At 44.7% G+C, this 27223-nt stretch overlaps 5 protein-coding genes across 7 annotated transcripts; 2 read left to right on the forward strand and 3 right to left on the reverse strand.

The window, feature by feature from the left end:
- The first annotated feature begins 3517 nt into the window (after nt 1–3517).
- gjb10 (gap junction protein beta 10) lies at nt 3518–6294 on the forward strand. Its single transcript, XM_079752563.1, has 2 exons — nt 3518–3675; nt 4135–6294. Exon 2 carries the CDS (start codon nt 4262–4264, stop codon nt 5102–5104), a length of 843 nt encoding a protein of 280 aa, XP_079608689.1. The 5' UTR covers nt 3518–3675; nt 4135–4261; the 3' UTR covers nt 5105–6294.
- A 1390-nt stretch (nt 6295–7684) lies between these two features.
- gjb3 (gap junction protein beta 3) lies at nt 7685–12062 on the forward strand. 2 transcript variants are annotated; one of them, XM_079752398.1, is made up of 3 exons: nt 7688–7716; nt 7971–8141; nt 9123–12062. In XM_079752398.1, exon 3 carries the CDS (start codon nt 9193–9195, stop codon nt 10102–10104), a length of 912 nt encoding a protein of 303 aa, XP_079608524.1. In that variant the 5' UTR covers nt 7688–7716; nt 7971–8141; nt 9123–9192; the 3' UTR covers nt 10105–12062. The 2 variants fall into 2 exon arrangements, with proteins under 2 accessions (XP_079608523.1, XP_079608524.1); XM_079752397.1 differs by having other exon boundaries at nt 7685–8141.
- Nucleotides 12063–12171: 109 nt separating this feature from the next.
- On the reverse strand, nt 12172–15570 carry hmgcl (3-hydroxy-3-methylglutaryl-CoA lyase). The gene is made up of 9 exons (XM_079753012.1): nt 15447–15570; nt 15177–15260; nt 14929–15036; nt 14694–14789; nt 14134–14282; nt 13938–14001; nt 13429–13617; nt 12933–13058; nt 12172–12597 (listed from the first exon to the last, which is right to left on the reverse strand). Exons 1-9 carry the CDS (start codon nt 15543–15545, stop codon nt 12493–12495), a joined length of 1020 nt encoding a protein of 339 aa, XP_079609138.1. The 5' UTR covers nt 15546–15570; the 3' UTR covers nt 12172–12492.
- A 236-nt stretch (nt 15571–15806) lies between these two features.
- Nucleotides 15807–19898, reverse strand: zbtb8a (zinc finger and BTB domain containing 8A). Its single transcript, XM_079752849.1, has 4 exons — nt 19770–19898; nt 17544–18544; nt 17062–17231; nt 15807–16576 (listed from the first exon to the last, which is right to left on the reverse strand). The coding sequence occupies exons 1-4, from the start codon at nt 19835–19837 to the stop codon at nt 16232–16234; spliced, it is 1584 nt and encodes a 527-aa protein (XP_079608975.1). The 5' UTR covers nt 19838–19898; the 3' UTR covers nt 15807–16231.
- Nucleotides 19899–20187: 289 nt separating this feature from the next.
- gale (UDP-galactose-4-epimerase) lies at nt 20188–24802 on the reverse strand. 2 transcript variants are annotated; one of them, XM_079751737.1, is made up of 11 exons: nt 24670–24802; nt 24036–24173; nt 23676–23785; nt 23363–23476; nt 22883–23059; nt 22532–22645; nt 22361–22427; nt 21495–21580; nt 21262–21339; nt 20826–20940; nt 20188–20493 (listed from the first exon to the last, which is right to left on the reverse strand). In XM_079751737.1, exons 2-11 carry the CDS (start codon nt 24154–24156, stop codon nt 20441–20443), a joined length of 1035 nt encoding a protein of 344 aa, XP_079607863.1. In that variant the 5' UTR covers nt 24157–24173; nt 24670–24802; the 3' UTR covers nt 20188–20440. The 2 variants fall into 2 exon arrangements, with proteins under 2 accessions (XP_079607863.1, XP_079607862.1); XM_079751736.1 differs by having other exon boundaries at nt 23676–23791.
- Between the last annotated feature and the right edge of the window lie 2421 nt (nt 24803–27223).

The raw sequence follows: 27223 nt of genomic DNA on the forward strand, positions 1-27223 counted from the left end.
TGTAAATATTTCAATTAAAAAACTTTTATAAAGAAGCTGAATCAATCTTTGTAATTTTCTTCCAATATCTAACCTTATAATGGGTGATTCGTCATTGGTTAACCAAAAGATTGAAATGAGTGTGTCAAAGGTATTTCCAAATAATATAATCAGTTACCACTTACTATTTTTTATAAAACACAGCTTTTTATAAAAAACTCGTGTTTGTTCCATGACAGAATGTTCCAGTGCGTGACAGGCAGTATCTGGTATCTTGTCGATCTTTGGTTTCTGACGGCATGATAGGCGGGAGTCACCATTTTTTTTGGATAGGCTTTTAGGGAATCAGATTATCCTGAATACCTTTTTATTTAACTTTATCTATGAACATTTTCAACATGGATGACAAAACCTAGCAATAACCTGAAAACAGGAAAAATACAAATGGTAAACAAACATGAGGTCATGGGATGTTTAGTAAATTCAAAACATTAAAATGTCACATATGAAACCTACTAGGACATATGAAAGATATGAAGCTTAATCATATTATGAAACGTCTGTCACATTGGCCAAATAAATACTACATTTTCCACACCGTCTTTCTCCAAGCTCTTCTTGGAACCGAATGGAGGGGGGTATCTGTTCTAAGAGATGGAGGTTATTAACTAAATCGAGAAAGAGGCCAGCAGAAGGGAATTATTTCTGAAGTCAGTATTTTGATATGGCCTTCTTGCTTGCTGCCAACAAGATCTTTAGGAGGAAAGTATCATCTTAACTTAGCCCGTCAGGTACAGTGGGGCAAAAAAGTATTTAGTCAGCCACCAATTGTGCAAGTTCTCCCACTTAAAAAGACGAGAGAGGCCTGTAATTTTCATCATAGGTAAACCGCAGCTATGAGAGACAAAATGAAAAAAAAAATCCAGAAAATCACATTGTCTGATTTTTTAAGAATTTATTTGCAAATTATGGTGGAAAATAAGTATTTGGTCACCTACAAACCAGCAAGATTTCTGGCTGTCACAGACCTGTAACTTCTTCTTTAAGAGGCTCCTCTGTCCTCCACTCGTTACCTGTATTAATGGCACCTGTTTGAACTCCTTATCAGTATAAAAGACACCTGTCCACAACCTCAAACAGTCACACTCCAAACTCCACTATGGCCAAGACCAAAAAGCTGTCAAAGGACACCAGAAACACAATTGTAGACCTGCACCAGGCTGGGAAGTCTGAATCTGCAATAGGTTAGCAGCTTGGTGTGAAGAAATCAACTGTGGGAGCAATTATTAGGAAATGGAATACATACAAGACCACTGATAATCTCCCTCGATCTGGGGCGCCACGCAAGATCTCACCCTGTGGGGTCAAAATTATCACAAGAACGGTGAACAAAAATCCCAGAAACACACGGGGGGACCAAGTGAATGACCTCCAGAGAGCTGGGACCAAAGTAACAAAGGCTACCATCACTAACACACTACGCCGCCAGGGACTCAAATCCTGCAGTGCCAGACGTGTCCCCCTGCTAAAGCCAGTGCATGTCCGGGCCCGTTTGAAGTTTGCTAGAGAGCATTTGGATGATCCAGAACAGGATTGGGAGAATGTCATATGGTCAGATGAAACCAAAATATAACTTTTTGGTAAAAACTCAACTCGTCGTGTTTGGAGGAGAAAGAATGCTGAGTTGCATCCAAAGAACACCATACCTACAGCGAAGCATGGGGGTGGAAACATCATGCTTTGGGGCTGTTTTTCTGCCAAGAGACCAGGACGTCTGATCCGTGTGACGGAAAGAATGAATGGGGCCATGTATCGTGAGATTTTGAGTGAAAACCTCCTTCCATCAGCAAGGGCACTGAAGATGAAACGTGGCTGGGTCTTTCAGCATGACAATGACCCCAAACACACCGCCCGGGCAACGAAGGAGTGGCTTCGTTAGAAGCATTTCAAGGTACTGGAGTGGCCTAGCCAGTCTCCAGATCTCAACCCCATAGAAAATCTTTGGAGGGAGTTGAAAGTCTGTGTTGCCCAGCGAAGGCCCAAAAAAATCACTGCTCTAGAGGAGATCTGCATGGAGGAATGGGCCAAAATACCAGCAGCAGTGTGTGAAAACCTTGTAAAGATTACAGAAAACGTTTGACCTCTGTCATTGCCAACAAAGGGCATGTAACAAAGTATTGAGATGACCTGTTGTTATTGACCAAGTACTTATTTTCCACCATAATTTGCAAAAAAAATTCTTTAAAAATCAGACAATGTGATTTTCTAGAATTTTTATTTTTTTTTTTCATTTTGTCTCATAGCTGAGGTATACCTATGATGAAAATTACAGGCCTCTCATCTTTTTAAGTGGGAGAACTTGCACAATTGGTGGCTGACTAAATACTTTTTTGCCCCACTGTATGTGTCCAAGATAAAGGGATCTGAATGTTTAGTCTGAAACCCTGAGTTATCTAAATGATTGTCACTTCCTCCTTCCAGAAAGTCTGAATAGAGGGGCAACACCAGCGTTCACGAGCATGATGGAACCCAGCAACATAGCTGAGTTCCAGTTTATTTAGATTTAGATTATCGAGTGATAAAGATGCAAATCATGTTTCTCCAGCAGAAGTCCCTCCCGGTCAGGGTTTTGGTGGAGGATGACTGCTCAATACCATTATTGACCAACCATAACGGCCTAAAGGTGTGCCTTCATACCATTTGAATAGTTTCACTTATTTATTGCTTTGTATAAACCTTCTCAACCCTGGGGTCCCAATGTGGGGTCACCTGACATGCAGATGGTTTCGAGGAGCATTTCTGACTTCAAACAATATGTATTTTTAGGGGGATGCACAGGGACTGTTCCAAGGAATGGGCCCCTATAGGCGCTGGGCTCCTGAAAACCTCGGACAGGGAAAGGTCCCAGAACATTGTCCACAGTCCCAGGAGGGGGACTTGGTTCCTGCCTTAAAATGGGGTCCAGGTTCAAATAAAAAGCTTGTGAACCCCTGAACAATAAGATTAAAACATTATTCTGCAACCATAATCTCTTATAAGGAAAAGGTTTTTTTAGTTTACAGCGAGAATTGACAGAAATAAATAATTATAGTTGGAATTAAGTTAAAAGCAGGGCAATAATAGTTTAATTTATCATAATAAATGAAACTATCTTAATATAATTTTCTATTACATCAGGACATACAAGTATGAGTCCTAACTTATTGTATAGATGATCTAACATTAAGTGTTGACTTACACACATCTTTGATTGTACAGGCCAAATGCAGATGACGGAGAGCGTGCGACTTGGCAGACGTGTAGAATTAAAGATTATTTTGTTCTTTAAAGACGACACCACATGAAAGACATTTTCCTCTTGATTACATTTTTTTGCTAGTGACAATCACTTAGTTTGTTGACTTTCTTGGCAAGCGTCACACCTAAACCTACGCCTGGTACCTGGTACGTACTTTTCACCGACCCCTAACCATTCCTGACAGTAGTAGCAAGGGTGAAACGCTGTAGAGCATCGTTTTAAAACCTCACCTGGACAGGTTTTGTTTTTTTTGTAGCTACAAAAAATGCCTTGCTCCACCCCTCCACTATTCGGTTGAGCAAGATCCTACGGTTTTTTTTCGCTCTTTTCTTTGTATCACTGCGATCTAGGCTATCGAAGACGTTTTCTTCCCTCTCGACACTGCTGAGGTCCTTATTGTGAGTACAAACTTCAAATAACGAATATAGTTTCTGTATTTTCCTTTGTTATAGTTATCGGTTATCTCTTTGTTAATTAGGCTGTGCCCCTACAAGTTACGTGGACTTAAGCCGACGCTTTAAAGCGCAGATTCCATAAAAGACAGGGATGTACCGCAGACGCGCAAGAAAGTATCTAGGCTTCAATTGAAGTCGTTGTGCCTATTTCCTCACTGTAAAACTGTAAAACTGTGAATAGCCCTTGTTCAAAAGATTGCAAAGTTTATAGTCGTGAATAGTTGTATGTTTCCTCGTTGGTGTGCTTGCGTGTGTATCTGCGTGTGTCCGTGTGTGTCCGTGTGTGTCCGTATGTGTCCGTGTGTTACCGTGTGTGTGGTTGGGGGGTCGGGGCGGGGGGGGGGGGGGGGAATTTAGTGGCTGATTGATACCAACGTTTACTCTTTGTATTCACGCCTTTAGACAACCCGAGACTTCGCTTTGAAGGCTCACTGGGACATCTCAGCTAAGTGCGAGCGAGAGTGAGGAGTCTCTCCTTCCCTTGGCTCCGGAAAAGCAGGCAGGAAAGCCTGCGTGAGTCAGCCTCACCATGAACTGGGCATTCCTCCAGGGCCTCCTCAGCGGGGTCAACAAATACTCCACGGCGTTTGGCCGCGTGTGGCTCTCCATCGTCTTCCTCTTCCGCGTCTTGGTGTTCGTGGTGGCCGCCGAGAAGGTGTGGGGCGACGAGCAGAAGGACTTCAAGTGCAACACGGCGCAGCCGGGCTGCCACAACGTGTGCTACGACCACTTCTTCCCCGTGTCCCACGTGCGCCTGTGGGCCCTGCAGCTCATCTTCGTCACCTGCCCCTCGCTGCTGGTGGTCATGCACGTGACCTACCGCGAGGAGCGGGAGAAGAAGAACAAGGAGCAGCACGGCGAGAACTGCCGCCGCCTGTACGCCAACCCGGGCAAGAAGCGCGGCGGCCTGTGGTGGACCTACGTCCTGACGCTGGTGTTCAAGATCGGCGTGGACACGGTGTTCGTGTACCTCATCTACTACATGTACGAGGGCTACGACTTCCCCTCGCTCATCAAGTGCGAGGAGGCGCCCTGCCCCAACACGGTGGACTGCTTCATAGCGCGGCCCACCGAGAAGCGCATCTTCACCCTGTTCATGGTGGTCACCAGCATGGCGTGCATCCTGCTCTCCATCTTTGAGATCGTGTACCTGGTGGGCAAGAAGTGCCGCGAGGGCGTGGTGAAGCTGCACCACCAGCACCGCTCCCACCAGAACCAGCAGGCCAGGAACATGGGCCCCTCGCTGGGGGGGGGCCAGAGCGGGAACCTGGTGGAGGCCAACACTCTGAGGCTGGTGGAGCAGGCCCTCCCTGGCACGCCGGCGCCGTCGTACAGCGTGGCCGTCGCTTCGGACGAGGTCACCCCCAGATGAGGAGGGCTCGCCCCCACATGAGGAGGTCACCCTGTCATGAGGGGGTCTCCCCCATCATGAGAAGGTCACCCTGTCATGAGGGGGTCTCCCCCGTCATGAGAAGGTCACCCCCACATGTGGAGGTCACCCCCACATGAGGAGGTCACCCCCACATGAGGAGGTCACCCCCCATGAGGAGGTCACCCCCAGATGAGGAGGACACCCCCAGATGAGGAGGACACCCCCAGATGAGGAGGTCTCCCCCACATGAGGAGGTCACCCCCCATGAGGAGGTCACCCCCCATGAGGAGGTCACCCCCACATGAGGAGGTCACCCCCAGATGAGGAGGTCTCCCCCACATGAGGAGGTCAGCTCCACATGAGGAGGTCTCCCCCACATGAGGAGCTGGGTCCACTGCAGGTCTTTTCTGGGACGATGGACTCCAGGGGGGGTGGCGGTAAACACTAGAGATCAGTCTTTCTTGAGGGCGGATGGCCCCTTCGGTCCACTGCAATCCACACCTCTAAACTTCTCCCTGTCCCGTCTTTTGACAATGGCGCCGGCTACTGTTGCTGTAGTATTGTTATACGCATTAGCCTCCCGATGAATGTTCTGGACTATGGGAGGATGGCGCGGTTGTAATGATAGCCATCAGGGATACAGATTCTGCACATTTTTTAAAGGTTGAGTTGGTTTCATGTTTACAGAGAAGGTTCCATAACCGTGGAATAAAAATACCAAGTTGGTGCGAAAGGAGAGTTGTAGGATTCGATCAAAATGAAATTCAGTCTGATTAAAAACGTGCCTTCCTATAAATGCAATCACTCATTGCCATATCTTAAACGATACAATTATGTTTTTCTGTTACCAGGGCTTTTTTTGTTTGAGGCCAACAGGCTACATTATCTTACTGACCAGGCCCTCGTGGTTCACACACACACACACACACACACACACACACACACACACACACACACACACACACACACACACACACACACACACACACACACACACACACACACACACACACCTGATGCCTGATCAATGTTTTGAGGTATACACATTGAAGACAAGAAAAAAAACACAGTTGATGTATTTTTCTGGGAAGATGTTTATGCATCAGGAATTTATGGATGTTTTTTTTATTTTATTTGAAACGATGCTTCTTAAACATTTTTGTAAATAAAGAATATTATTATTATTATTATTCAAGTCCAAGTTTAAGCATTTTTTAATTCTTGTTTAATTGTAATCAAGATAGTTAGGTAGGCTGTGTTAAACCAAGCTCACCTTGAAAGCAAGATATATAAAGAGTATAATAATAATGGAAGGAACATCACATGTCATGTTTTCATTGAAGACAAAATAATCATGGTTGGCCACCCCACATTTAGGATCATGAGTCATAAAAGTTATCATTAATATGATGCATTGAAATTGACTTTCATTAACACAATTATATTGCAATAGAATCAACCCACCAATCCACATTGTTCTGAATGATTGGTTATTTTTAAAGCCAAAGGCGGGGGATAGTCCATAGCTTGACTCATCGGAAGGATGGGTAGACGGCGGGGTGTGGCACCCGTTGAAAGACTTTCAGCTTCTTGTTAGCTATTAATGTACTTTTCATAGTGTTTGTTCAGTTAGTGAAAACGAACGGAGGATAACGGCATCATGTTAACCTTCCCCTCGACACTCACGAAGATGGAACGACAAATGAAAAGATCACCATGAACTTTCGTCTGTGTCAGAACCCCAGTACCAACCCAGCATCGTGCCACAGTCCCAAACTAAACCATGCAATTGAGGTTTCCTGTTGCCTTTTTCTCGCCAACACACGCAGGTCGCATGGACTGAGTCACCGTTTGCATTCCTCTGGGTGCGCCGGGGCAGACAGCCTGAACCAGTTCTTCATCTCGCTCCAAGGAGCCACTAACCACGATGAATTCCAGCGAGTTGCTATGGCAGATGTTTTCGTGCTCAAAACACTACTCGGGATTCTAGTATAAAGTAATAGATATATTATAGTATCGTATAAAGTAATATAGCATAAAATTCTAGAATAAAGTATTTGAAAAGGGAATCCCCTTTTCAGATACTTTATTTATCTTTCGCAAACATGATACAATAATGTTTAGTCGAGACATGTGAGCAACACGTAGGATATGAAAATATGTATCCACTACTGCCTATTGTTATCCTATCCAATTCGTGCCAGCTGCTATTGTTTATTCCTTATTTGATCCTAGTTCATATTAGGTTCATAATTAAACATGGCCTTTTGTTAAATTTTTTGTGAAAACGTTTGAAATGTAATTGACTTAAACTAAATCAGAGATCTGTTATTAAATGTCAAGCAGACCACCATGGTCTTTGTAAATGGCCCGAAAGACCTCATTCTCTTTTTTTTTAGCTGAATGATTTTGGTGGATGCTTGTGGAAAACTGATAATCGACGCAGGAAGTAAACTCGGACTGCTTGGCAGACTACCTGTTGAATGAGGACCGTTCCTAACGATGTTCAGGGTGTGTCTGCTACAGGCTTGTCTGCAGGCTTATCCTGACGCAGAGAAGTCTTGTAACAAGCTTCAACAAGTCACGAACACTAGCCTGTTTCGCAAAAAAGCGTGAGTTGAAGCAGAAAGACAATAATCCGTTTTTGTTAGATACGTGTAAAGGCTTGATAGTCGATATAGAGCATATTGTAAGTGTTTTTCCTGCAATATAGTCTACAGCACACATGGCAATATCTTTGAATTAAAAACTTTTTTGAGAGAGCGGGGAAATAGAGAGAGAGAGTAGGGGGGGAGAGAGAGCGAGAGAGAGAGAGAGAGAGAGAGATCTTGATCACACCTTAACTTTCCTCTAACCCCACCCACAGGCGAGCTCCACTGCGCATTCGAGACGTCTGGTTTCCCTATGTGGAGTAAAAACATCTCAGTATTAATATATTTTTTCTAAATAGAGAAGAAACCAACAGTTATACTTGCCATATAAACATTAGACTATACGTCCACTCGGCCTTGGACATGATGACTTGAGAAAACTTTGGGTAAGTCTTTGGTCTTTTGTATCTTTCGTTTACTCCAGTAGTTTGCCGCGATGTAATTTGAGAAAGTAATGTGGCATTCTTCCCCAATTAAAGGGTTATAATATGCTGTAAATGAATAAACTGATAGGTAACTGTTATTTACATAAATGTAATGATCAAAGTACCTCTTTAACGAGTAGGCAGCCCTACCAAATTAGATGAAATGTGCGTGAAGGAATGTTCGGTTTTGGTCGTGGTCATCATAATTGTGATAATTATAACCACTGTTATTAATGGTAGCTTGTAGGCCTAGCAAGTTTTATTAAACAAAATAATAGGCCTATGAGAGAGAGAGAGAGAGAGAGAGAGAGAGAGAGAGAGAGAGAGATGTGAAATTGTATTAGTTAAAGACGTTTTGTTTTTCTCATGAGTTTTAGATTACTTGGCACAAGTAGCTATTTGGTAGGCCTGTGTGTGTGTGTGTGTGTGTGCGTGTGCGTGTGTGTGTGTGTGTGTGTGTGTGTGTGTGTGTGTGTGTGTGTGTGTGTGTGTGTGTGTGTGTGTGTGTGTCTTCTGATGGGGGAATTACATTTTGAAAAAAGGGAACCGGTCAGATTCACAAAATCCTCACATTATAATGGGTTAACCTATTAATATCAGAATTTAGGGGCTGACCCTCCAGTATGTATGAGTGTTATGGACGTCTAGGACAGACTAGATACAGACTAGATACAGTCAATTGATGACACTATACCACACAACACAACTGTTAGATACACATTAAAGACAACATGCTATCGTTTGCCATGTCGACCACAACTGGTCGAGCAGGACATCAACACTGCCAGGGTTATGGGTTTGATTCCCACTGGGGCTAAGAATGTACAGTCTTGGGTTATTGCAACTCACTTTGGGTAAAAGCGTCTAGCAGATATATATATATATATAATTAACCCTCATCAGTCATCAACCCTGACCCCTCGTGTTTTCCTCTGGATTCAGGTCTTCAAGTCAGTCAAAAACTAAAGAGAGGAGGTTCTGTAGAGAGACGGCGTGAAACCCAGCCGACGTCATGGACTGGAAGACCTTCCAATCCCTGCTGAGCGGTGTGAACAAGTACTCCACGGCGTTCGGGCGGATATGGCTGTCCATCGTGTTCGTGTTCCGCGTCATGGTGTACGTTGTAGCGGCCGAGCGGGTGTGGGGCGACGAGCAGAAGGACTTTGACTGCAACACCAAGCAGCCTGGCTGCGCCAACGTGTGCTACGACTACTTCTTCCCCATCTCCCACATCCGCCTGTGGGCCCTGCAGCTCATCTTCGTCACCTGCCCCTCCTTCATGGTGGTCATGCACGTGGCGTACCGCGACGAGCGCGAGCGCAAGCACCGCATCAAGTACGGCGAGGAGACCAAGCTGTACAACAACACGGGCAAGAAGCACGGCGGCCTGTGGTGGACCTACCTTATCAGCCTCTTCGTCAAGACGGCCATCGAGGTGGCCTTCCTCTACATCCTGCACTACATCTACGACAGCTTCTACCTGCCGCGCCTGGTCAAGTGCGAGGTGTCCCCCTGCCCAAACAAGGTGGACTGCTACATCGGCCATCCCACTGAGAAGAAGGTGTTCACCTACTTCATGGTGGGCGCCTCGGCCCTGTGCATCGTGCTCAACATCTGCGAGATCATTTACCTCATCTCCAAGCGCGTGGCGCGCTGCGCCAACAAGCTCAAGCGGCGAAACCGCACCCCGCCGCAGGAGACGCACGCCGGCTACGGCGCCAACAACGGCCCCACCAGCTACCCCATGGAGATGATGTCCAAGCGAGACGTGACCAGGGACGCGCCTCCGTCCTTCAGGACCAGCTGCAAGCCTCCGTACCAGCCCGCCGTGCACTCGCTGAGGGAGGAGGTGAGGGCGGAGATGAGGGCTTCTGCCCCCAACCTGTCTTCTGATCCATTGTTGGACAACCCAAGGAGACTATAGGACACAGGGATGGGAAGAGACGCCGTGTCCAGGGGTAGAGATTGACTGAAGCTCAGTTCTATGAAACTTTGTTTAACCTTGGATGCTGTGCTGTGTCGTGGATCTGGGCCTGACGCAATGGCCATGATTTGAACGGTACAAGGCCTGCTTTGTGATGGATGGGGATGAACTGGGACCAAATCAATGCAGCGTTTGTTGTATCAAACTGTTTTGGTTTGGATTATTGTTGTAGGGAAGTTTCTGCACGACTCAGGACGATTGAGAAGGAAGTTCGCTCGCGGAACTCCTCTATTCTAGAAATGCAGGTTGGGACAAAGGACACACCTGACTCCGGTATTCAGGCACCCAACCTTTGTCATTGACACTCTTTCTCGCAATGTGTATTATAGGGAAACTGCAATTCAGTGATCTTGTCGTTACGAAAAATGACAGTAAAAAGGAATCCTGTTAAACCATGTGGCATTCTTTGCTTGTTTACCGCCAACCCTAAAATGCTAATTCTTCTGTTCACTCAGAAGAAGTAAAATTGCACTCAGTATGGTGTATCAAATATGTAAATACTCCTCATACTAAAGCAGTCACCCAGATGTTTTGTGCACTTCTAACAAACGTTTGCCTCCATCAGGGTTGTGTTGTTTGGCCGCATGTACATAAGAGCGCCTGTATTTAGATTTGCTTGTATAAAACCCTACCCTCATCCCACTGTTGATTCTGCACAGGGCGATAGGAATGCAATAGTTAAACTCTTCCACATCTGCGGCCAAGGAGCAAAAGCTTCATTGCGAGAAAGAACGGGGTCCACACATCCTGGATAATTGTCGACAATGGAGTCGTTAGCTGGAAATACTTTTTTTGCAATTGGATATTTAATAAATAAAGTGTTGAGCCAAACCATGTTGTTAGCCCTTTGTTTCTCAGAGAGAACATTATATTTGTCAAAGCCTTCGCTTAAAGTGATAGTGATCTGAAATCCAGTGTGGCTCTTCTGAGACCAAAACGCTGGAAGACAAAATACCTACCAAATCTAACATATATTTAAATACAATTTTTAATATTCTTGTCTCTTTGTGTACTTATGATTACAGTATTGAGTCAGTATTACTATTTTTGTATGACAGCATCTCCCGTACAATACAAATCTATATTGATATTCTATACAGATTGATTTAGGATTGTCTTTCAAGTTATTTGCAGCTGCATAGTATCTCTAAGTATGTGAGGCTGATAAACAGTCAAGTTTCACCTCAAAGCACACAATAACGTACTGTAACGTACTGGAATCCTAGCGTACCTGTCAAGCTAGTTTGTCAGGTGTTAAGGGTGTGCTGAAGAACTCTCTTTTGTTCCTTTCAAATGGTTGTTTCATGTATCAGAACAAATACTAAAATAGGCAACAGGTGATCCTTGTTCCTTCAGACCGGTCACACACAAGGTGGTAAATTTTCTTTTAATTATCATGGTCAAAAAAGGCAAGACTGTGACATTAAAATGGTAAGCAGCAGTTATTTTGTCATTCATTTTTTTTATTCTTAAGAACCTCTCACACACATAAGAACAATGTTCTTCACACACACACACACACACACACACACACACACACACACACACAGTAGTTTTAAAAAAACAACAACATTGACAGAGCTAAATTAATGTGAACCACTGTTGCATCATGGGACCTGATGGTCCCCCCTCTTCCACTGGAAAAGAGCTCATGACCATCATTAAGCCATTATTCCCTGATGCTCATAGAAATCTAATAAATAGAGAAATTTGTGCCCTTTGTAATCACACCCAACATACATCATCATTACTGGTTCCTCAAGTCCTTAAAATGTCGGAAGATTAACAAATATGAAAGAACGGCTGTCTCCAAGGTTGATTTTTACGACAAAGTGGAAAGAAAATCTGTCAAAACAGTAAGTGACAGGCATTTGGGTGTAGTTCAACAGACATACACACACACACATATACATACACACATACATATACATACACACATACACATATATATATATATATATATATATATATATATATATATATATATATATATATATATATAGACACCATATATAGGCACCATAGAGAACCAATGTTGAGAAATCAACCTCATAGAAATGCACAGTTCATAGAAAGCCTAGGCCTGTATTTCACTTGCATGGGTATAAGCAAGAGGCGACACAGGTTGTGTCGCTGGTAGGAATCATGTGTTTCTCACATTTGAATCCCACAGAATCCCACCAAATGTGTTACCAGCCGTTGTGTTTTGGTGTTGCCAGCCGCGTGTACAAAACCCAGACCTTCCCAGCCCGAGTGAACCCAACCTTTGCACTTTTCTTTGAAAACGATGTATTGCACTAGACGTGGGCCGCGGGAGAGGGACCCAGCTCACAGCTTGCAGTGGGTGGCCTGGGACACTTTGGAGCTAGTCCTTCGGTTGAGGGAGTGGCAGATGAAAGCTCCGGCATCCATCAACTTGGGGAGGTCCACGCCCTGACGTGGAGAATAAAGACCAAAGGGAGCGGAGCAAAGCAAGCAACTGGCGTCAATAAAAAGGTGGGTGTGCTGACACCAAGACCTTTCAAGAGTTAAGGGTGCGGGGTTCAAGGTTTGACTGTGATGGAAAAGATCATGCATCAAAGACGGAAAATGTAAAAACGTTAATAAATTTCCTGTTTAGACAGAGCAACATCTGATAAACGCAGATAGGGCATTTTCCCCATGGGAAGAGCTAGGAAGTGGCTAGTACGGGCTGTACAATGGAAGAGGAAGAGTTTGGGGGCGGGGTGGCAAGGGCACTCGCATAAAAACAAGCGATGGGTTCTTACCGTCTGGATGCCGAGGCCGTGCAGCATGTACACAACATCCTCCGTGGCCACGTTCCCAGAAGCCCCCTGGGCATAGGGGCAGCCGCCCAGCCCGCCTACCGAGGAGTCCACCACACTGACGCCCATCTGACAACACCACAACAACCACATAATGCAGGTTATAACACGCCACCGGTGTAAGAGCACCGTCAGACGCTCCCCTCGGCCAGCCGTCTCAAGAACACACACGACTGAAAGCTGCACTTGCGTGATTAAAAATGTAAATAAATGTACTACATTCAACATTACTTTTGAAAGTCAATCAAAGTGAAAAGCACATTCTAAAAGGAAACCCCTTGCTTTTGATTTTAAAAAAAAGCAGTTTGCTTCTGTAATGTTGCCTTTGGTCAAGCTTACAACAATGGAATTACATAACATGACCGAAAGTGGGCCACTTCCTCTTTTGAATAACCAGGCAACCAAACACGCGTGTGCCAAGAGAAGCACGAGCCCTGACCTGCAAGGCCACCAGGATGTTGGCCAGGGCCTGGCCGTAGGTGTCGTGGCAGTGCACCGCCAGCGCCCCCACCGGCACCACCTTGCTCACCGCCTCCAGCATCTCAGTCATGCCCCCCGGGGTGCCCACCCCTATGGTGTCGCCCAGGGAGATCTCGTAGCAGCCCATGGAGTACAGACGCTTTGCTACCTACGAGGAAGACAGGAGAGTGATGCAAGCCTGATATTCTGAGACAACCAAGACTATGGGGTGGATTTTCTGGAGCAAAAAGGCTTTCACCAGATAACATGCTAGCTGACATCTTATATAGGATATGGGATATAGGAAAAGAAAGTGAGCCAATAGCTATGTACCATTGTGAGTTTAACTTGTATGACAAATGTATGACAAATGAATGTACAAAATCAAAACAGACGCATCCTTTCATGAGAGCCAGGTAAGCAATCGCATACAAGGTTCCCGATGAGTCTCAAGCACAGAAGACCCTCAACCCTAGTCAAAGTACTTACCTGTGCGACTTTAGCAGGTGCCACCTTGCCTTCGTACGGGCATCCAAGCACACAGGACACATAGCTGTATTGAGGGAAAGGGTTTTCAGTGAGTGGATTTTACTTGTACATTTTTCAAGGAAAATCAGATTGAGTCCCGAGTGTTTGAGTCTGTTGCCGACTGCAATAATGGGCTTCTCCGCGCATGTTCTCCTACCCTCTGACGGGTACACCGGCCGCTTTAGCTGCCACCATGACCTGCTCGAAGCGCTGCAGACTCTCCTCCACAGAGCAGTTGATGTTCTTCTTGCTGAAGAGCTCAGAGGCTGCTCCGAAAATGGCGACCTCTGAAGCTCCAGCCTCAATCTACATGAGAGGAAATTACCAAATGAATCACATACTGTTGGTTTGCTATTCCCCCTTTGAGCTTCAGATCTTTCATTACTCAAACTATTCCAACTATTGCCATTATAGACTTTGAATTTCCCTGATCTTAACTTTATCAAAGTGCTGCCACCAAATATATTGCTCGGCATGTGTCATAGCAAGGCACCCAGGAGGCTAAGGTCTCAGGATATATTATTGTTCCTCCTCAGTTAAACACAAGGAAGTACGCAAAGACGTAATGGGTCCGTAAACCAGCCCTTTAGGAGCTGTTAATGCGGCTTCTTGCTTAACAAACAGTTAAGGAGAGGACTACATGTGACAGAGGACTTGGTGCTTTCCTAGAGGTTGTATTGTAGTGGTAGGCGACTGGTGTGATAGACGACTACTTACAGCAGCCTGGAAGCCCTTGAGGTTAGGGGTGAGGACCGGGTAGGAGACACCAGGCTTCCTACGGATCCCCTTCATGACCTCCATCTGGTCGGCCATCTGTCATTTAAAACAAAGATGTTAATGAACATCATGGGTTCAACCACACACATGCATCCACCTGATGTAGCACGCGTTTGGTGACGTAATTATAATCAATGGCATTGACTTTACCGAATAAATATGCCAAGATGATTACCTGTGGAACCCACTTGGGGGACACAAAGCTGGTGGCTTCAATGACTGACAGGCCGGAATCGGACAACATGTCAATTAATCGAATCTTTGTTTCTGCAGGTACAATTGTCTGGAGATGGAGATTGCAAATCGTGAAACAAAGATCATCAGCAGTTGACTTATTATAACACGTTTATGCGCCCCTGTGAATACACTGATGTTTTGTTTTATATTGGGCTACGTTAACCATGGGTCCTTAATGAATGTTACCTTCTCATTTTGAAGCCCATCTCGGGGTCCGACCTCCACTATCTTCACTCTATCAGGAAGACGTTTACTTGAACTTCCACTAACCTACGTGGAACAGAACCAAAATATTTAAATTTCACAGAGGACATAGTACAGAAATGTTGGCTGAGTCAGATTACTTGAGGAAGCTAGTAGCTACCGCCAACAAAACATCGTAGCAATGATCTTAAACAAAGCTGGCATCAGGCATAATCTTATGTATTGGCATCCACTAGATTGGGTGACACTTACTGATTTCGCCACAGTAGCGGAGCCACCGAGGGCTAAACATGGATGACCCATCCTGGAGATGAAAATGCTTCTGTTGATGGTTCTGACGAGCGCCGCCATGTTGCCCTAGCCGGTCAGGTTTCCTTTATCGCGAGGGAGCTTTAATTAATGCGGTGCTTTATTGCCATCTGCTGGCCAGTAGATATAATGTAGCTGCTCATGACGTCTATGCATAGGACACACAAAACAGCACGAGGAATAATATGAAAATATCTTTTATTTGTGAAAAAAGTAATAAAAAAAAATATTTTAATAAATACTTTCAAGTATGTATACACAGAGGAACATGAACTAGAAATGTGTATATTAAATAAACTCATTGATTTTGGCACGTTCTCTTTAGTGCCTCGATATTTTGTCAAACCTGGATTTCTTCTAAACAGTTTCATTATTGAGAAGGCCATTGCATGCATAATTCAATAACATAATTGTATCAAGAAATGAAAACTGTACCTAGTGCATGCTTTGAATCCTTTAAACTTAAAAGTAATCGCAAAAACTCCACAGGATTAAAAACATTAATCCTGAAATAATATTTCCCCCCTTGGCTCTAACTAGTTTACGTTAACATTTGCATTTTCATCGTTCACCAGATGATGCAGGATATAAATATGTTAATAACCTCAGTCATGAACAACAGTCCTCAGTGTGTGCACTGACACACACATGGACGCACACACGCATGCACACACACACACACACACACACACACACGCACACACAGACACTTTCCTATTGGCCTCTGTTCACTGCACTTCCTCGTCGCTGTCGTCCACCTCGTGGATGATGAGATCGGTCCCCGAGTCTTCCGCCAGATTGTCCTCGTCTTCATCCTCCTCCTGCTCCATGCTGGTCAGCCAGGACCTCTGGGTTTCCCCCTCCTCCTCGCCGTCCACCCCCAGGAGCAGGGCCGGCTCCTGGTCAAGGCCCTCCAGGCTGTCCTCCATGGGCAGGCTTTCAAAGCCCACCTCCTCCTGGATGCACGTGGCACAAATGCGGTAGCGCCGTGTGCCCTCGCACACCACGTGGCTGGCCTCCTCCGTCAGCGGACACTTGCACTTCTTGCACACCAGCTTCCGCGCCTGATGGATCTGGAACGGTCCAAGAGGAACGAGAGAGAGGGGGTCATAATCGCAAAGAAATGTCTGAATCGTTAATAGGTCTTCATAGTTGTCAAACTTTAAACTAGACGAGCGGCGGACCTCCTTCAGAATAGCTAATCAGAATCTATTGAGATTAAACACAAGCTAGTAAAACCAGCATTAATACCATTTTTTTTATTCCTTTAAATAGTAGAGCTAATCACTGGGCATTGTACCGTTTTTTCAGTACAATGATTTTATATTTCATATTACTGAAAATAAATAAGTTAATAAAAGTGTTATAGGACTCTCATATGGGAGAGTAGAGCCTGCTCACTATATTGCTCGTACCTGGTTTACTTTCACCAATAAAGAAGCAGGATCAACGTTGATCGTCAATGTGCGTGTTTAACTCCCTTCTGAAAAGGTATTTCCTCAGCACAGGCACTCATTACAAACAATTCAAGTCTGAGGCTTTGGAACGTCTCCCGTACCGTTTCAAAATGGCTGCGCAGGTGTTCCAGGCGGGTGAAGCGCTTGTTGCAGGCCTGGCAGGGGTACGGCCGCTCGCCCGTGTGGCAGCGCAGGTGGCGCTTCAGGTCTGCCTTCCTCTTGACCGTGTGGGTGCAGAAGGGACACTTGTAGCGCATGGTGGGGTTGGAGTCTGAGGGGAGAGCGAGACGGGAAGTTGGAAAAAAGTAATGGGATTTTTATCTATCCGGTTGGATGGTATCAACTCTTTTTTTTGGGGGGGGAGGGGGATTATGGGTAAAAAGTTTAAATGTTTTGTATGATTAGTAAGTTTATGATTATGTTGTCCACCCTGCAGCTCTGTGCCATTAATACAGAACACTGTGGAACCGGTAACTGACAGTAGTGTATCCTCATCTAAACAAGCGGCCCTGTGAGGCCCTTTGAGATTGTTAAAGCTGTCATCCATAAAAGGCAGAGTTTAAAAACAAACCAGAAATATCACCGTTATGGAACTGTCCGATGACGCCCACGATGGTGGGCAGGGTGGCGTACAGCTCCTCCGCTTTCTCCGCCTTCTGCGAGCGGGCCTCCTGCACCTCGGGGGGGTCGTTGTTGGTGGACGAGCGGGTGCAGTAGGGGCCCGTTCTCCTGGCCCCCCTCTTCCTGCGCCGCCGCTCCGGGCCTGACACGGTGAACGGGGGGTCCAGGAGGTCCTCCGCCCCCCCCGTGTTGGCCTCCTCCAGCCCCGCGTGAGCCGGGCTCACGCCCCCACCGTCGCCGCTGCCGTGGTCGGCCCTGGCGGCCAGCGACGGCGCCGTCTGATCCGGGTCCTTCAGCAGGAACACCTGCTTGGTGAGGTGGGCCCCGTCGTGGGTCCACAGGGCCGGCGGGGGGCTCACGGAGCCCGCGGGGGTCTGAGCGCCCTGCGGGTGGAGACGGAGATGAGGAGGACGGTCGACCTCCTGGTCCGAGAGGTTCTCGTCGTCGTCGTCGTCGTCGTCGCCGCCGCAGGAGAAGGGGCCCTGCGCCTCCATCAGGTGGAGGCCGCCCCCGACCCTACCCCCACCAACACCCCTCTCCACCTCCAGCTCCTCCTCTTCCTCCTTCACGCTGATCTCCAGGGAGGACTTGATGAAGGTCTTGCAGTAGTTGATGACGCTGTTCATCTGCAGGTAGCTGGCGGCCGACATCACCTCGATCACGTTGTGGCTGGACAGATCCAGCTGGCCCGAGTAGATGAAGTCCAGGATGAGGGCGAAGGTGTCGGGGCTGAAGGTGTCGAAGGTGGCCGAGGCCGTGTCCGAGCCCTGGGGGGAGAGCAGCATGCGGAAGTAGCCGCTGCTGGCGAAGAGGACGTTGCGGTGGGCGCGGAACAGCTGTCCCTCCACCAGCACGCTGCAGTCGCAGAACAGCTCCTGGCAGCGCTGCTGGTCCAGCTGCTTCAGCAGGTGTCTCTGGTGGGCCACCGTGATGTCCGCCGCGTTGAACCATCGCTGGGCCTGCCTGCCACCACATCAGCAGGGGTTAGCTTTGTGGACGGACTGGAGTAGTGATTCTTAGTTACGGATACAGAACCCTAAAGACCCATATTTTTGTGTTGTTATATTGGTGAGTCGATCTGTTGTCAAGGAGGGGATATTTGTATTTGTACTATGTTGTTGGAACCAATAATTTGATTGATTTAGCTTCAAATAAAAAAAATGGTTTGTAAGGAGAAGGGAGAGGCATGACTGCGTTTGTATTCAAAACATCTAGTTATCTAGACACACCCTTATTCTGTCTTCTTTCCGTTTCTTCCCATGACAATGAGCAACTCATTGTCTCAGCTTATTATAAGGTGTCAATACGACACCCCCATTAAATAAATAACAATAAAAAAAAAAATACATAGGTTGGCAAAGATTGAGTCTTTGTTTCTCAGGGTGGCGCTTTATGTCGACTCCACAGAGGACCCGCCCATTAGAGCTGCCTCTGTGCTGTGAGTGGCTGGCTGAACCTTCCATCAAAGACTACCGATGGGTAACACCCGACACTGAAAAAGCATCGGGTGACAAAACCCCTGGCGTCGTCCCGTAAGAAACGTGGACTACGTGAAATATCTAAAGATTGAAACTAAAACCCACGTGAATAAACATATATCGTATCTTACCGATGCGTTGTGGAAATACTACCTGTGTGTCTAGAGTCATTGCCAAAGGCATCGCATGCGTTTCCAATTAAGCGACGCATCGCCCGAGTAGCCTTACCTACGGTACAACACCCGTTATCCATCAACTGTAAACCAGATGCAAAGAACTATACATTCATGTTGGGTGACTTTTTCCAATTTAGACGTACGTTTGTGAATCTAGCAACAGTCCAACAAAAAGCGGGCAGCAGCAGCTCGGCTCTGGAGAGAGCAGCGCTCAGCTCAACTCAGCACTGAGGGACGCCCACTTGCAGGCTACCGCTCCAACACAATAGAAAAGGAAGTTGCAGACACAGAGGCTCATATATACGCTTTCAATGATATATACTGCAACACCCGTTTTCTGTTGGTTTAAAGGACAATGGTCTTTGCGTGGATTTAAAATTCCAAGACCACATGAACGTGGGGAGTCGTATTTGCCTGCTGCTGATTCCAGAGACTCGTCTCGGGCATGCGATGTCCGCAAGACCCGTTTACGCCCCAACTCGCCCCCATTTTTTTTTAACGCCGATACTCGTGATAAATTATTTTGATACTCACTGATGATGACCCGGTTCACCCGATTGCCGATAGGGTCGAGTCGACCCCATGTCTGTCACCATTTCCATCTTTTATTTCTGCTCGCCTCCCCCCGTTTTTTACAAACAGGGTTCCCACTCAAGCACTTCCTGCTCAGCCCTAAAGACCGAAACCCGTTCAGACCGAATGGTCGACTTTGCTGACGTGGGCGTTTAACTGGGTGCCCAAGGGCCAAAAAGCCATTTAAAGCCCCAGTGTGTCCTCAATGTACTCCACATTTCTACACCTCAAAGTTGCAAAGGCTAAAGTATTCCTTCAGTGTTTGATTTCATTTATTTCGTTCAAATAAATGTTCATGCCATTGGCACCACAAAATAACCAAAATATTACATATAAAAAAGAATGGAGACAGCATAGGCAGAACTTTTTTTTTTAAAGTTTACTTTAATTAATTTTCTCCATTATCATCCCCCTATATTATATGAGAAAACATTCATTCCTTACATGTAAATGTCAAAACAAAGTACTGGTTGTTAATCTCTAGATTAGTGCATGATTGCAAATACCTTGCAATCTCAATTAAATTATGCATAAATATATGAATATGAATTAAACCCATTTAAAAAGGCAGATGCAGAAAAACAATGTTATCCTACATCTTGGGGTGAAAGCATGGCCACTGGAACAGATCATCAACTGGAGAAGCCGGTTGGGTTAGAGGACTGCCAGCGCCATAAATCCTCACCTATGGTGAAAAAGAAATACAAGAGTTAATATTCTACACCGATAAAATGAGTAGAAAATAATAAGTATTTATAATATTTGTGATTACATGAATCAAAATATTATATGCATTTTTTGAACAAATATTAAGCCCAAAAATATATTTACATAATTCAGCCAGGACAATGAAAGCAGGTTGTGGTGGCATGTGGCCAGCAGCTGTGTTTATGCTAGCCGCAGTGTGTATGCGTATGTGAACCGCCGTGTGCATGCTAGCAGCATTGTGCATGCTAGCAGCAGTGTGCATGCTAGCAGCGGTGTTTAGCACCATGGTCTGGTGTGCATTGCCCTTACACATTCTCTCAAGGTCAAACTTAGCCTTCCAGCCCAGCTCTTCTGCAGCTGTGCGGGGGTTGGCATAGCAGGACGCCACGTCCCCGTCCCTCCGCGGGGCGACTTGGCACGGGATCTACGGAGGACAGGGATGAGGATGAGGAATGGGATTGGAGTCCGATTCATTACTGGAATCATTACAGGACTACACTTTACTTATTCAACTATTTGCAGACTCAAGGGGCCTTTTAAACCCATCAATCGCTAAAGTGCTCTGAAGGTGCAAGGCGCCACCTATCCTACCACCGTCAGGGTTTATTTGAACTTTTCTAAAATGTTCTTATTTAGTTTTTCCTTTAGTTGCGCAGTGCAAACCAATATTTTTTAACTTAGAATCTTTTTTTTTATTCATTCTTTGCAAGTTAACTCGCCAGCCCAGGTCATCACTGCGACTCACCTTCTTGCCAGAGGCCTTCTCCATTGCCTTAACCATCTGGAGCACTGAATACCCAGTGCTGGTCCCAAGGTTGTACGCCTGCACACACACACACACACACACACACACACACACACACACACACACACACACACACACACACACACACACACAGATTATTATCTACAGAAATAGGCACAATAGAATACATTCAGAATAGAATGAAAGTCAAGCCCGGGGGGAGTGGGTCTTACCTTGCACCCACAGTTGTCCTGCAGCTTCTTCAAGGCAGCTATGTGTCCCTTGGCCAGATCAACCACATGGATATAATCTCTCACACCTAGCAAAAACAAAAAGTGTTATTTATTGGTCAATCAGGCCCATCATTCAAGGCAGGCCACTCTTAGAGAGAATGACTTGAGGAAGGGGAAAACAAAACAAAACAAAACATTGAAATCCTATTTGCTAATAGGTACTCTGCCGATTCCGACTGCCGCTGAAGCTTCAGCGGCAGTCCGGCAGCTCCGGCAGCTCAGCTCCCGGAGTACAATCCCTTTCTCCTCCATGTCGCAGTTCATGGACTTCAGAGAGTCAAGGCCAAAGTTCCTTTCCCCCAATTCTTCTCAACCATGGCTGAGATATCCCCCACTACGAGTCTTTACTTGTTGTTAAAGTGCCAGAGACGTCAGACACAGTCTTTATGATTCATAATATCATCCGAGGTGCACATAGCTTTTGGCCGTGATATTAGATTCACGAGTCACAAATGGCTACAATCCCTTCTCCTCCATGCTGTGGTTCAGTCTGACAGCTCATTGGTCAATGGGCAGCAGCTCATTTGCATTAAATCTACAGACACCAGAAACAGCGCATTCTGAAGGGACTGAAACAGAGGGGAATAACGGTAGGCGAGATTTTTTTCCCTAAAAGCTATTTCCAGCAAACAGCTTCAAAAACATGTTTTCTGAAACTCAAATACTATGTTTACTTGTTGTGAAAACGCCATAATATGTCTCCTTTAATAAAAGTAACAAATCCATGAATCCATGAATTCATATATTCATACATATCTAAAAGTACAAATAAGGTTTAATTTCTGATCTGGGTGCCTCTCTATTACCTGTCCCATCAGGTGTGTCGTAGTCATCACCATACACACGGAGGTGCTCTCTTCTCCCAATGGCAACCTGGGTGTGGTTCACAGGAACAAAAAGAACAGAACGTTTGCGTTGGAGATAACGATAATGTTATGTCCGGTGACCCATCGCTCCCAGGCCGGCAGACATTTTACCTGTGCAACGTATGGGAGCAAGTTGTTGGGGATGCCTTGAGGATCCTCTCCAATGAGGCCGCTGATGTGAGCTCCGATCGGGTTGAAGTACCGCAGCAGAATTGCATTCCAGTCCTGTGCAGACAGAAGATTTTTAATAAAACTACAATGATTAGTTTGAAATCAAATCTATGTTTATAGCCTTTATATATATTTTTTTTATTTCTATATCTGTGTATCTATACATGTGATACAGCCTCTAGGACCAGGAAAATAATTTAATCAATTAAATGATTAATTAATCTTAAACCACTACTCCAGAGGACATCTCATCTCACATCATGCCCCCTCCACTCATACTTGTGCACGGACCTTATTGGCCTTGCACTGGTCACTGATCATCTCCTCGATGAAAAACTTGGTCTTGCCGTAGGGGTTGGTGCAGCCGCCCACCGGGTGCTGCTCGTCGATGGGCAGCCGCTGGGGGTCTCCGTACACCGTGGCCGAGCTGCTGAACACCAGGTTGTGCACTCCGTTAGCCTGCATGACCTGGGATACAGGCCCACAAAAACACACGCACGCACGCACGCACGCACGCACGCACGCACGCACGCACGCACGCACCCACACACACACACACACACACAAACGTAACGTTAAGCAGAGTATGTAGGGGAAAGGCAAGTTCTCAAATATAACAATTGAAGGCGTGCCCAGTTATTACGGCAGCGTCTAAAAATATTTTTAATAAAGGCGTGCAGGGATGTTTTCTGTAGTTGTTGCTTTGCAACAGATCTAGGTGCGGCCAGCGACCTGGGGTTAACGTTGCTAGGGTGCAGTGTCAGCACTCACCTGGAGCAGGTTCATGGACGCTGTGAGGTTGACCTGGTAGTAAAGCAGAGGCTTCTGCACAGACTCTCCAACGGCTTTCAGGCCCGCAAAGTGCATGACCGCAATGAAGGAATGCTGTGGGAGGAAAGAAAATAAATGAACATAAACACACAAACACATTTCTCAAGGTAGGCAACTGCATCTGCAAAAAGAACGCTAATCATGGCAGAGTGGCTGAAACAACTAAATTGAAACGTCATTGAGGTAATTCCTACATACAAGTCTGACCTTGTGGGTATATTAGGGCAATGGTGTGTTGATAATAATTCCATACCTTTTTGAAGACATCTTCCAATCCTTCTCGGTCAAGAAGGTCTAGTTCATGGAACTCAATGGAAGTTTTCAGAAACTTCTCTATCCTGCGCAAGCTCTCTGGCACATCCCCTTCTCCTACAAACAGGATGTAGCACGTGAGCCAGTGCATAAGGACACACACAAAGACACACTTAAAAGTTATGTCTACATTTTATATAACACTTTATTACACCAATGAGGCGATGAATAAAACTTACCCAAAAAAGAACACACATACATACACACAAGCATAAACAGTTTAGTTGTCTGAATTAATATAGAAATTTAGTTTAGGCAACAAATACAGACACATTATATACTTTGGTCAACTGAAACTCACCCCGAACGGAATTGCTAAAGTTGTCGATGACAACTGGAGAGTAGCCAGCTTCAATGAGCTCCACCACACAATGACTGCCAATGTAGCCTCCTCCTCCTGTCACGAGCACCTTGCCTGCCATTCCCACCTGTTTTAGAACTGTAGATACATTTACATTGAGATGACACACTATGGAGCTGAGTCCTTTATTGGAATGGGATTTATTAAGGAGGAGAGTGCTTCAGCTTGGTCAACCTTTACAAGCTTGTATTCTGTGAATGAGTCACTTCACTAGGTGTGTTATCTTCCTTGTAGGCTTATAACACGTATATATATATATATATATATATTACTGTCCGGAAATAAATTACGAGTCTCTATTGACACATTGGTTAATAACAGAACGGTTGTCTTACCTGTATAACATTCATAATACAGTAGAGTAACGTCAATACTTAAAGATGACACTCAAAAAGAATCACAGATCATGTCAATCTTTTGCTACATTAAATATAATGAAATCCCTTATAATGACAATTATGAAGTACTGCCGGGTACTGACAGGTATCTTTCTAAGACATCGATATCGTTCCACCACTACTTATTAATTGCGTTTAATGAAAATAAATGATAGATACACAATGAAAATACTTACAGGAGTGTGTTTCGTAATTCAAAAGTCACAGCGCAAACGCGTCCAGTCAATTAGAGGAAGAACTGAAAGTCAAGATAATCGATCATCTGTCGGGATATGGAACTTTTCACATTTCCATTCCGTTTGTTTCGTCCACCTCTTTCTGTAAGACGTGTAATTTAAGAAGTACCAACTCTGAAGTTCGACTTCCTTCAATACTTTCGAAGTAAAAGCTTTTATAATAGCATTGAATTGAATCGTGATGAATCAACATACAACAAAGCATGATGAAGCAACGCCTATGTATAGAATAAAAATAAATAAAAAAAGAACGGGCAACATGTTATAATATTTAGTGAGTACAATAATTTAATTATAGGTTATTTCTATTTACAGGTGAGTGGAACTTTTATTTTGTAAGAACACCGGAACTGTGCGCTGCATTACTTGTGTACGTGGACGGCAGAGTTGCGTCGAACCAGGAAGCTACGCCTTTTCAGACTCTGACGTCAGAAAAGTTGTCACGTTGACACCTTTGAGCGTTCATACCCGGCAGGCAAACAGTGCTGGTGTGTAGGACTGTCCGTGTTCATTACATTACATTACATTACATTACATTATTTTCTGTAAATACATAAGTTGCTAGTTTTTATTGAATGTTATGATGTTCAGAGCACAAAGTTGGACATTGATACAGCTGATAATTGTTATACCTTGCATAATATCTCCATTGTTTAATTCAACTCACAAATTAAATCCCAATCGCATATATCATTATATTATATCGGTTTAAATGAATAAATCAAAGTAAATACATAAATCAAGGTAATTTATCCACTGATATCGCTCTATTGATACAAGTCAGTGAAAGTTGTTCTATGAAATGCATATTATTAAAAATGGATTCTCAGAGTCCTGTCAGAGTAGAAACAACTACACCGACTTAATAGTTGGTTTCCAGTCGTCTTTTCTTTAATGCTAGTCTCTTTAATCTGTGTTTAGGGTTTCTGGTTGGTTTATGCTATGGGTTGGTGTGGTTCCTGGTTGATACTGGTTTGGTTTATGCTATGGGTTGGTGTGGTTCCTGGTTGGTACTAGTTGATACTGGTTTGGTTTATGCTATGGGTTGGTGTGGTTCCTGGTTGGTACTAGTTGATACTGGTTTGGTTTATGCTATGGGTTGGTGTGGTTCCTGGTTGGTACTAGTTGGTTTATGCTGTGGTTTGGTGTGGTTCCTGGTTGGTACTAGTTGATACTGGTTTGGTTTATGCTATGGGTTGGTGTGGCTCCTGGTTGATACTAGTTGGTTTATGCTGTGGTTCCTTGTTGGTACTAGTTGATACTGGTTTGGTTTATGCTATGGGTTGGTGTGGTTCCTGGTTGGTACTAGTTGGTTTATGCTGTGGTTTGGTGTGGTTCCTGGTTGGTACTAGTTGATACTGGTTTAGTTTATGCTGTGGTTCCTGGTTGAAACTAATTGATACTGCAGTTTGTTTGGTTTATGCTGGGGTTTGATGTTCCTGGTTGAACATACAAGGAACTAAGTGATACGAGTTTGATTTATGCTGTGGTTTGGTGTGGTTCCTGGTTGATACTGGTTTGGTTTTCCTGGTTGATACTAGTCGATGCTGTTGTTCCTGGGTGATTCTGTGACAGTTTAGTTTTTTTCGTTTTCGGTTATTTATTTTCTGTAAGCTGTGTTGATTGACTCGTTTGTTTCACCTTTATAAATATATATACATGTCAGCTGCATGCCTCTAACTGGGAAATGTAATGTTTTCCAGGTTAGCAAGTTAAGTTGTTTTACCGCGCATATCTTTTCATTTCCATGAAATGTGCTGTTGTCTCTTTTTTTAAACAAAGACAGATTTGAGTGCCTTTTAATTAATCGATTTAATGTAGATGGGGTGGGTGGCCGTGGGTTAATTTGAGTGCTGTAGAACATTTATTTGAATTGGTTCGTGCGTAAAGTTAACATTTTTGGTATAGAAGTCTTTGGGTTCAGTTTATTCTGGGTCTTGTGTATTGAACATCACCAGGTCACACAAATGCACTTTTATTAAATCCCTTTATATATGTGCTGATAAAATACCATTTAATGCCTAGGCCGAAGTGGCCATTGGAAGTTACATTTTTCAAGCAATCTGATTGTCATGTGCATGTTTACATTGTCTTCTCCATTTAGGATGGGCCCTCCATTTAGGCTTTTGAACTCTGTCTTTTCACTTTTCACAACATTTCTTTATATCTTAAACAACGTGGCTTTATTAAAATATATTTTCTACCTCACTTTGCAGTATAGCACTCACCACGCTTTCTGAAGGAAATATCATTTTCTAGTTAATACATTTTCTAGCTTGGTTTGTCAAAATTAAATAAACTCATATTTTCCACTTGAGGATGAATGTTTACTCTTCCTTCTGTACTGCCAGATCCAGGAATGTAACACCCACACACCAGGCAGCCCCACACAGATGGATTTCACATACTATAGACAACAGAATCATCGGCACATTCAGGTATCCAGTATATGTGCAACCATATTATAATCATAAACCTGTCAGTTGGTTGACTA

This window comes from Pollachius pollachius, assembly GCF_949987615.1.
Source record: "Pollachius pollachius genome assembly, chromosome: 15".
NCBI classification, from domain to species: Eukaryota; Metazoa; Chordata; class Actinopteri; order Gadiformes; family Gadidae; genus Pollachius; species Pollachius pollachius.

Excerpts from the sequence above, each read along its gene's own strand:
- gjb10 (XM_079752563.1), top strand. The coding sequence starts at position 4,262 with ATGAACTGGGCATTCCTCCAGGGCCTCCTCAGCGGGGTCAACAAATAC.
- gjb3 (XM_079752397.1), top strand. The coding sequence starts at position 9,193 with ATGGACTGGAAGACCTTCCAATCCCTGCTGAGCGGTGTGAACAAGTAC.
- hmgcl (XM_079753012.1), bottom strand. The coding sequence starts at position 15,545 with ATGGCGGCGCTCGTCAGAACCATCAACAGAAGCATTTTCATCTCCAGG. Across the intron at positions 14,283-14,693 it reads TCAAGGGCTTCCAGGCTGCT|ATTGAGGCTGGAGCTTCAGA; the intron begins GTAAGTAGTCGT and ends CCTCTCATGTAG. Across the intron at positions 12,598-12,932 it reads ACGGCCTCGGCATCCAGACG|GGCGTGGACCTCCCCAAGTT; the intron begins GTAAGAACCCAT and ends TCTCCACGTCAG.
- gale (XM_079751736.1), bottom strand. The coding sequence starts at position 24,156 with ATGGCAGGCAAGGTGCTCGTGACAGGAGGAGGAGGCTACATTGGCAGT. Across the intron at positions 23,060-23,362 it reads CGTCCATGAACCTGCTCCAG|GTCATGCAGGCTAACGGAGT; the intron begins GTGAGTGCTGAC and ends CCTGTATCCCAG. Across the intron at positions 22,646-22,882 it reads ACCAGTGCAAGGCCAATAAG|GACTGGAATGCAATTCTGCT; the intron begins GTCCGTGCACAA and ends CTGTCTGCACAG.
- zbtb8a (XM_079752849.1), bottom strand. The coding sequence starts at position 19,837 with ATGGAAATGGTGACAGACATGGGGTCGACTCGACCCTATCGGCAATCG. Across the intron at positions 18,545-19,769 it reads GGTGAACCGGGTCATCATCA|GCAGGCCCAGCGATGGTTCA; the intron begins GTGAGTATCAAA and ends ATGTGGTGGCAG. Across the intron at positions 16,577-17,061 it reads TGCGCAGCCATTTTGAAACG|ATCCATCAGGCGCGGAAGCT; the intron begins GTACGGGAGACG and ends GGACCGTTCCAG.